This window comes from Eriocheir sinensis, chromosome 1, assembly GCF_024679095.1.
Source record: "Eriocheir sinensis breed Jianghai 21 chromosome 1, ASM2467909v1, whole genome shotgun sequence".
Classification (NCBI taxonomy): domain Eukaryota; kingdom Metazoa; phylum Arthropoda; class Malacostraca; order Decapoda; family Varunidae; genus Eriocheir; species Eriocheir sinensis.
In genome coordinates this window covers 14,902,307-14,912,358 of record NC_066509.1, presented here as the reverse complement: position 1 = coordinate 14,912,358, position 10,052 = coordinate 14,902,307, and the positions used below count along the sequence as shown (strand labels likewise).

Below are 10,052 nucleotides of genomic sequence, written 5' to 3'. Positions count from 1 at the left end.
GTGTCTGTGTCTTTGTCTGTGTCTGTCTCTGTGTGTGTCGCTGTGTGTGTCTGTATCTCTGTCTGTGTCTGTGTCTGTCTTTGTCTCTGTCGCTGTGTCTCTGTCGCTGTGTCTCTGTCGCTGTGTCTCTGTCGCTGTGTCTCTGTCGCTGTGTCTCTGTGTGCCTATCGCTGTGTCAGTCTGTGTTTGTCTGTCTGTCTGTGTGTTTGTGTCTGTCTGTGTCTCTTTTTCTGTGTTTGTGTATGTTTCTGTATCTCGGTCACTCTGTCGCTGTGTCTGTCTCTGTGTCTGTCTCTATCTGTGTATGTCCGTCTCTGTCGTTCCGCCTGTCGCAGTGCTTGTGTCTGCCTGTGTTTATGTGGGTCTCGGTCTCTGTGTCTCTCTCTCTCTCTCTCTCTCTCTCTCTCTCTCTCTCTCTCCCTTTTATTGCACATAGTCCATGAGTAAATATTTTTTTTGGGGGGAATAGGGGGACTATTTTTTTAATTTCAATATAAGGCACACTGACAAAGCGTACATAAACTAAACTATCCTATATTTAAGGCCCACCAGTAATCCTATATTTTCATCAACCACATAATTACCTCATTAGGCAATACAAACACTGAACACAGTCATCACACGAATACAGTCAGTTCTAACCAGTCGGGTCGCGGTTATGCCTGGAGGTGCGTGATTAGGGGTGCAAGAAAGTTAAAAAAAAAGGTTGGGAGCCACTGACCTAGAGTTGGGGCTGCAGTTCTTAGTGAATAGCAGGACTTTTCAAAGCCAACTCTCCATGAGACAGACACGTAAATACTGAACGAGGTGTGTAGACCAAATATTTCACGCGCACATGGCTATCAAGAGCCTGCAGTGTGGTCGCGATGGGACTGCAGAATCTCAACTAGGTCGCACTATAAAAGTTCAAAAGAATGTTGATCTAGATTCGATGAGAACCAAAGCCTCCATGTCGCAGGGTCATGTTTACAGGACCGAGGTCAGTCCGTGGCCACGGGCAGTTATAGCGTATGCCCCCAACTTTACCTTACCGTATACTGAGTTCAGACCCGCACCAACCTTTAATTAAGCTCACCTTGCAGACTGCGTGGCCAGTACCCGGACCCGACAGCTCAGGGAATCCACGAGCCGACGACCAACACCAACCAGCAGGCGGCTACCATGCGTCCTCCACCTCTCACATCCCTCCAAGTTACGGAAAATTTGTCGGATATTCCCCACTTGGCAACGCCAGTCATATATCCTGGCTGGCTGGTTGTTTAGACGTTTTAGACAATCAGCGACCATGTCATATGATTTTACTTACTTTTAAAGAAGCAATCATTATAACCTCATCTAACAGGAGCTAATAAGAACTGAATATAAAACCTTCATAATAATGTTCACGATGCCGTCCGTTGTCCACAAGTTTCATTATCTGCTTCGAGGCCGCTTTGCCTTTCTCCGAAGCTGTTCGACTCATTCCTATGGCGAGTTATTAATGGAAAAACCTTGTAAGTTGGAAGAAAATAATCGCCAAAGACAATAAAGGATCATGTCTACTATAATCACACTTGAGAGATGATGGAATGTACGCAGAAGTAAATTTGACGGATAAGGTTGAATAATCAAACAACTGCTGGCACAAATTATATCTATTGTACTTCGTGTTTACTGTATAGACAACTTCAAGACTATTGAATAAACGATACGGAAGAAAGGAAGGACAGAGTGACGGGAGACAACACATCAAATATTTACATGTTCATGTTAAATACAAAGAAGGGAGAAGAAGCATGTACTAAATACACACAGAAAAAGGAGGAGCGAGCGAAAAAAAAGAAAACGAAAAAAAGTGAAGAACAAGGGAAAAAGAAATATATCTTTAAAAAATATTCTGAAGAAACTCGGGTCAATATAACAATGTTTCAGCATACTCGGCTACGTCTCTGGAATGCTTACGTGAAACATCAATAAATCGGATTCTTCGAGGAGCGTCTTTCATACTGAATCCAATGTCTTGGTTACATTTGAATAGAACTAGCGATTAAACACCACCGGAAAAGATACATTTTAAAGCATTTTTTTATGTACAAGTCGCTACGAAAGCACCATAAATACAGAGAAAAATGTTGAGAGAGAGAGAGAGAGAGAGAGAGAGAGAGAGAGAGAGAGAGAGAGAGAGAGAGAGAGAGAGAGAGAGAGAGAGAGAGAGAGAGAGAGAGAGAATGTGGTGAAAATAAGACTAAAAGAGTTCAACATATCGGCACAACAACATTTATCGGAGCGTGAAGTTTACAATAACCCAAACTGTCATTAGCACACGAAAACACACTCCACTTTGGGACAACCGCTGGGCTACTCACAAACACTCGACAAACAAAATAAATACATTTCAATTCCTCGTCATCTACGTAAAGCTTTTCCCCATATGTCTTAATTTTATTTGTCCGACACGATATACCCCAAAGGGCTCGTTTCAGACCCCATATAGTACACACTCAGTCTTTTCTCTTCTTTCCTTAGATAAATAGCTGCAACCTGCACTGGCACGTCTCGTCCGTCTCGCGACTCTTTCACTATTGTCATGGTCACGGCCCTTCAAGATGTGGCCACTCACCACACCTCGACGCACAGTCTCATCCGTCTCTCTTCAACACATCCAATCGTTGATGGAAACACTGCGTGAAACACCTTACCAGTATCATAATTTTTTTTGTCACTTGCTTTCTCAAGGAACATTTTGTCTTGCGCACCCAGTCTGCTGCCCGCTGGGTGCGGTGCTCGGCGCAAAAGCTGGTTCTGCAGGTGTTTAGGTCCCGATGAGCGCGGCCGAGAAGCTTGAACCTGTCCTCACCTGCAGAGGCCGCCTGGAAAAAAGAAACGCTTCAATTATTGATTTGAAAGCTAAGTGTTTAAATAAACTTTTGCATGCAAAAATGTTTAACTAAGTTATATGAGAATATAGATCGAATTGCTGTCTCAAAAGAGCCTAATAGCTCGATGGGCCACACAAGCACACACAATAAAACAAAAAACAAACAAAAAACAACAACGTCTACAGAGAGAGGAAGAGGGCGGCGGTGCGGTGCAGGCAGACCGACCACAGACGACTTACTTCGTTGGATTGTCGACGGCGACGAGGAGTGTGTCGCCTCGAACCAAGACCACGTGACCCACCAGCACCGCCGTCACTGTGCCCTCGCCCAGACCGCCGGACCACTCCAGCCGACGCCTGCACCGGAGGAGAGATGAAGTAAGCACCACCTTAGTAACCCACGTGACAAAATGATGCCCAGGCAGTATCAACAAATGGTCAGTGGAAGAGAGTCCCGGCAGCGCCCAAGGCAGCAGCACTTACCTGTCCCTGGCGCACGTGGTGATGCACAGGTAGACGCTGATGTCCTGCGGTTTGTCTAGCGGAGGGCTGCTGGGGCGGCCGTGCGGGTGCAGCACCAATGAGGCGGCCACTTGGTAGATGCCCCGCTTGATGGCCGAGAAGCCGCCGTGCTGCAGGACCATGCGGCGCTCGAACACGCCCGGGGAGAACGTCTGCGGGAGGCGGCGAGTGAATGAGTGTGGGAGTGTGGGAGGGAGGGCGTTCTCTTCGTCATCTTGTGTTTCTGTTCATCTATTAGCTGTGTCTGTGTCATTGCCAGTACGGCGCTGGCTGGTTGTCTGGTTCGCCAGTTGGATGTCTGCGTGCATCAGTTGTTGACTAACTACTACTGGTGAGTATTTAGAAGTTCATTAAGAGATCTTGATAAAGAGTACTTTGCATGTTTGTCTGTGTGTCTGCTTATTCTGTTATTTTTGCTATCTTTTCTATTTGAAAATATATTTTTATGAGATCAAATGGCAATCAGATAAAATAGACTGCATGAAATGAAAATGAAATGTCATCAGACTATCACCATAAACAACTAAACAAATATAAATTTGTCAGAGACTGTGGGGCATAAATGGGTGCTAGTGAGGGAGGGACGAAGTAGGTGATTGGAACTTGGCGGCATGAGTGACTGGAACTTGGTGGCGGGAGTGATTGAAACTTGGGGGCGGGAGTGATTGGAACTTGGGGGCGGAGTAGGTGATTGGAACTTGGGGGTGGGAGTGATTGGAACTTGGTGGCGGGAGTGATTGGAACTTGGGGGCGGGAGTGATTGTAACTTGGGGGCGGGAGTGATTGGGACTTGGGGGCGGGAGTGATTGGAACTTGGGGGCGGAGTAGGTGATTGAAACTTGGGGCGGAGTGATTGAAACTTGGGGGCGGAGTAGGTGATTGAAACTTGGGGGCGGAGTAGGTGATTGAAACTTGGGGGCGGAGTGATTGGGACTTGGGGCGGAGTAGGTGATTGAAACTTGGGGCGGGTAGGTGATTGAAACCTGGGGGCGGAGTAGGTGATTGGAACTTGGGGGCGGGAGTGATTGAAACTTGGGGGCGGGAGTGATTGGAACTTGGGGGCGGAGTAGGTGATTGGAACTTGGGGGCGGAGTAGGTGATTGGAACTTGGGGGCGGAGTAGGTGATTGAAACTTGGGGGCGGAGTAGGTGATTGAAACTTGGGGGCGGAGTAGGTGATTGGAACTTGGGGGCGGAGTAGGTGATTGGAACTTACTATGGTAAAAGCGTCGACGATTGAGAGTCCTAAAGGGTTGAGTACGATGGGCCGCGGGAGGATGGCGGTGAAGGCAGCCTTAACTCGGCCCCGCCCCGCCCTCGCCGCCCGCTGGCTCTCTGCCGACTCCAGGCTCGTGGCGTTGGGGGCCGTGTTGTTCTGGCTCAGGTACTCTGCGGGAATAGGTATACTTGAGACCCTCGAGAGAGGCGAAGGGGACGTGCGGAGCTTCTTGAGCTTGCACCTGTTTTGGTTTCATGGAATGATCACTAAATGTACTACATAAATATCCTAATGACTTATATTGATATTCACACTGCCATATTGCCTGAGGCAAATACTATATATAATCCTGTGAGTCAGATCGGTTCATATTTCCATGGTGGAGGGGGGGCTAGATTAATTAATAACGAAACAGTCTGGGTCCTGCCGACGGCATGATGTATAACAGGACATAATTATTCGTACCTCTTAAAAACTCCTTGATGTACTCCTCCATCTCTTGTGTGGTGAGGGTCCCTCCTGGGGCACCGGGGGGACCCATGGGTCCTCGCCGTCCTGGGGGGCCGGCCGGGCCTTCTTTTGGCATAGGAATACGGTTCTTGCGATTCCTTAAGCGGTTCTTTCGTGTTCTGGTTCTTTGGGCCTCAGAGTTGCGGAGGAAGAAATCCCAAGTCTGGCGGGGGTCGAAGACGTGAGGTCGCTGTGGGCATGGAGGACAAGCAGTTAGAAGTCACATATTTGCATTTAAGAAGTCTAACAAATAAAGTGATTGGAGGCATCATGCCTAGTCAGGTGGGCTCTGACTTAAGTGTGAGTCGTAGCGAAGACAAATTAAATAATGGTTCTACTCACAACTCCCCTCAAGGCTCAGACACTCATTACGCGACATAACCTCTTAAGGAGGCCGTACCGCACCAGTCCCGAGGCCGGATGCGATGGCGGCTCGTGCAGGATGTAAACACGGCAGCGTAACCTTGAGGGTGTCTGGTTGGCGTAACTGGACCGCCAATATGTCGGGTCGCAGCGTTACGTGAACCACCCAGCTCGAGTTCCTCACGAAGGCGGCTTTACTGCTCCGCGCGGTAGTCCGGGAGGAAGCCTGGCTATGCCCCACCCCGCTCTGCCCCGCCCCGCCGCACCCCATCCAATCTCACTATGAGCGGTGTGAGCCTCTGTAACCGGCGGCGCATTTTATGAGCCTTGAGGACGAGCTGACTGGAAGGAATGAGTAGAATGGTGTGTGTGTGTGTGTGTGTGTGTGTCTCACCTCTTCCTCCTGGCCCTCCTTCTGCCACAGTGTCTGAAGACTCTGGAGGGTGTTGCTGCCGAGGGAGACGTCGCGGGTGTGGCTGCCCCGCACCATGCTCCTCACGCCCTCAGCCGCCCGCACACTCACGAGCAGCAGCAGCAGCAGCCAGGCACCCAGCGCGCCGGTGCGCCAACACACGCCCGCCCGCATCCTCTCACTCCTACTGGTGCTGCTTTTTCTGCTCTACTGTCGTTGGTAATAACGCTGGTGCCGCAGGTATTGCTGTCAGTGCCGCTGGTGCTTAGGAATGCGCTGAGTCGTTCCTTCTGGGTCCACCGCTACCGGGGAGTCAGAGATCACGCCACGATGCTGAGGCGGAGGACATCTGGTCGCGAAGGTAGTTATGTCGTGCTGTGGAAGAGAAATGACCACCGCTGTTACCAAGATGACTAGCGTGATAGCAGACGACCCCGGCGTCATCAGCAGCCAGCTCTCTAAAGTCTAAATAATTATCTCTGCAGCGCTGATTCATTAATATATGTCGGAACAGTTTAGTTGCATCGTTACTAGAGGTAAGGTATCAAAGTCCCTCAAGTTTCCCGCCATTCCTCTTTCCTCGGCGAGGTGCCTCCGGCCGAGCACGTGTCCTCCACGCTCCCACGCGGCCCCAGACGGAGCAACACGCGCCGCGGCTCGGAGCAACACCTAAATCGTTCCATAAGTAGAGTTTGAAAGGCGGTAACGGCAACACAATCTGCCAGAGGTACTTGAGCCGAGGTCGGACGCTCGGCGAGACGGACATAAACACGGGCAGACAGACTGACACACACACACACACACACACACACACACACACACACACACACACGAAGGGAGTGCCAGGTACGAGTGCCAGACACGGCTGAGTGATTCGTGACGACAACAAGTGTGAGGCGGACGGGCCCAGACATCACAAGTTCCACACGTCGCCAGGCTGCAGACAAATGAGTATGGAGAAGCGGAGATTCTGGGGTGCATGATAATACGCCAGCTTTCCTGCATCAGCGTACACAGTGGACGAAACTCTAATAACGGTCGAGAGTTGTTTTTGCCTGTTCGTCGGTCCGGTGAAGGCCAAGGGCGGCAAAAAAGTCCGGTATCAGGCGTGGCTCCGAGGCCGCGGGACCAGTGCCACCGCCGCCACAAGAGCTTTACGTCAAACTTTTTTCTGTCTTTCCTCGATAAAGATCCATTCTGAGAACACCTGACGCACCTCCGAGAAAACTAATGGCAAAGATAACTCGGAGTAAACATACGGAGGAGGATTAATTTATTTCAATTAAACCTTGAATATATTAGAAAAAATCACAAAATCATAGTGAAAATAATCGTGATAATGCAAATATATATATATATATATATATATATATATATATATATATATATATATATATATATATATATATATATATATATATATATATATATATATATTATTTCGGATATGTTGAGAAAAAACATTTTCAGTCAAAGTAACGCAAAAAAAAAAATAAAGGGCAAAAACGCTGTCCTTATTATATTTAATTTCGATGTAGCGTGCACGACAACGGAGATCATCGCAAATCGGAAGTAAAGTTGACAATAATTTTGATATAATGTTGCACTTACGTACACGTTTTAATTCTTTTTAGTTGGACGTGATTTTAACGGAACGTGAGAATGAAAATCAGGCCCAGGGAAGGAAGAGCGGCTTACTTGTGAGGCGGTGGGCGGAAGGGAGGAAGGAAGGGAGGGGGCAGCTCATCTTCAGGACATCAAACAAGCCGAGCGCGGTGGTGAGGGGCGCCCCTTATAAAGAGGAGGATGTTGTTCTGCCTCGGTGGCGCGACCGGGGCCTGGGGGTCGGCCGGCGCCAGGAGCCGAGAGGATAAACACACACCTTCCCGGCGCCTGTGTTTCCATTCGACACATTACCCCACATTTGCACCTTCCGTGACTCACTGATTGACCCATCCTGAGCCTAGTGACACCGATGACTCACCACACACACACACACACACACACACACACGCACACACACACACACACACACGCACACACACATCACTTATGAGAAGCTAACATCAAAAGGACGTTTGCACAGTAATGTGTGCCTGCTCTCCACCAGAATAAGGGATGGAAAGCCTTACCAAATGCCATCGTCAATAGTAAACATAGATTTGAAGATTTATGTGAAAGAATGCGTTGAATTGCGAGACATTACGAGCTTGACTCTACCCTGTCTATATAAATAATACATAAATAAGACCAAAAAGGTAAAAACACCACAATACTCCACACTTTCCCTGATCTCATCCCCTCACCTCTCCCCGCCGTGTCCCTTAAGAGGTCACACTTTATTAGCGGTGGTAGTGCGGCCACTTTGCTCGCCTCCGTATCGGGCTACTGACACACCACTCGACACCTGCAATCCTCGCTCCTTCCGCCCCGCCTCTGGCCGTCTGCACCTCAGCAAACCGAGACATCAAAAACACCGTATTTTTTTCGTCTGAGTGTGTCTCATTCGCCCCCTTCTCCTTTTCTTCTTCATACAAACGAGGGAACCTTTCCTTTGAATCGGAGTGTGAGGATGAGGGACATTCAGGAGCGAGCCACAAGTCCTCAACCCACACTTCACATCAATGGGTTTCGATACCACAAAAACAGCTGTGCCGAAGACGTGCGCGAAAAGATAATATAAAGGAAGAGTACGTGGAGGTGGAGGAGGAGGAGTGAAGAGCCAAAAGGTGAGAAGAAAGAAGGAGGTGGAGTAAGCGAAAGATAGAAGAGCCGATCGACGGTAGAGACAGAGGTGGAGGAGGAAGAGGAGAAGGAATAAAACAGAAGAGCCGGTGGTCGAAACAGCGGGGAAGAAAAAAAAAAAGTTGTGACAATAAACGGACGAAAAAACGGAAAAAGAATAAAACAGGAGCAGGAGGAGGAGGAGAAGAAGGAGATAGAAGAAGAAGACAGAAAAACCGAAGATAGAAACAGCGGAGAAGAAAAAAAAATAAAGAGTAGAGGAGGAATAAAAGGAAGAGGAAAAAAGGGAGGAGGAGAACAAAAAGGAGGAGGAAGAAGGGGAACAATAAGAGCATGTAAGGGAAGGTTCGAGTATAGGAAGCCCCGCATGGCTATCATAAGAAGGACATGGAGGAGGAGGAGGAGGAGGAGGAAGTAAACGAGCGAGGAAAGAGTCAAGGAATAGGAGTAAACAAGATAATTTTGGGTGCGTCGTGCCATCGAGTGTCTGGGAGATGACGGGCGTGAGTGCATAGGTGAGGAAAAGCATACAGCGGGTGGTGATGAAGGAGAGGGAGGCGGGAGACGGGCGGAGGGCGTGAGGCGGGCGGGAGAGGCCAGGGAGAGGAGTACGGGGAAGAGGGATCGTGGGAGAGAGCGGATTGACAGGATGAATGAGAGGATGAGCAACACTACGGGGAGAGAGAGAGAGAGAGAGAGAGAGAGAGAGAGAGAGAGAGAGAGAAACAGCTATATCAATGACCTACTGCAACTCATCCCCAGTTCAAGGACTTATGCAGACATCACCTTGACCCAGAGCTACGACCCAGAGGAAGAGTCTGCCACTTCAAAAAAATCATAGCTTGGGGAACATGTGGCAGGTGAAGTTTGCCCCGCACAAAACGCAGCTGCTCAATGTCTCAAGGTCGAGTACGGCCCTGCACCTGAACTTAAATGGGGACAGGCTGGCTCCACAAGACGTGGAGGTGCTGGGGTCACCTACGACCGGAAGCTGATCTTCAAAACCCACATTGCCAGAGAGGCCTCGGGAAAGCTGGCTGTGTTAAGGAGAATGTCGTGGATTCTCAACAAGAAAGGGCTGGAGATCCTATACAAGGCACAGGTTCGGTCCTCACTGGAGTACTCGTGCCTTGCGTGGGGTGGCGCTGCCAAAAAACACCTCACCCTCCTGGATAAAGTACAGAACCGTGCAGCGAGGCTCATCAAGGACAGCAGCAACAGTCAGGAGCGACACCTCCACACCCTCCAACACCGACGAGACTTTGCGGGACTCACTGTGATGTTCAAAATACAGGAACAGAGAGTGAGTCACCTGCAGGATTCGGGACAGCCAAACCGCAGGGCTCAGGGCCCGTGCTGTGTCTTCGGCTCCTGATGAACTAATACGGGCCCGCTGCCGAACGTGGGACCACCAGCGTCAGTTTG

General features: G+C 49.3%; 1 protein-coding gene across 2 annotated transcripts in view; it reads right to left on the bottom strand.

The window, feature by feature from the left end:
• Positions 1-1,619: 1,619 nt before the first annotated feature.
• Positions 1,620-10,052, bottom strand: part of LOC126995418 (adipolin-like) — a 51,248-nt gene continuing 42,815 nt past the window's right edge. For both annotated transcript variants that reach the window (XM_050854945.1, XM_050854939.1), the window contains exons 2-7: positions 5,865-6,257; positions 5,063-5,297; positions 4,595-4,767; positions 3,341-3,531; positions 3,098-3,214; positions 1,620-2,849 (exon numbers count right to left, since the gene is read on the bottom strand). In XM_050854945.1, coding sequence (XP_050710902.1) covers positions 2,792-2,849; positions 3,098-3,214; positions 3,341-3,531; positions 4,595-4,767; positions 5,063-5,297; positions 5,865-6,056 — 966 coding nt within the window. In that variant the 5' untranslated portion in view covers positions 6,057-6,257 and the 3' untranslated portion in view covers positions 1,620-2,791. The remainder of the gene's footprint in view (positions 2,850-3,097; positions 3,215-3,340; positions 3,532-4,594; positions 4,768-5,062; positions 5,298-5,864; positions 6,258-10,052) is intronic.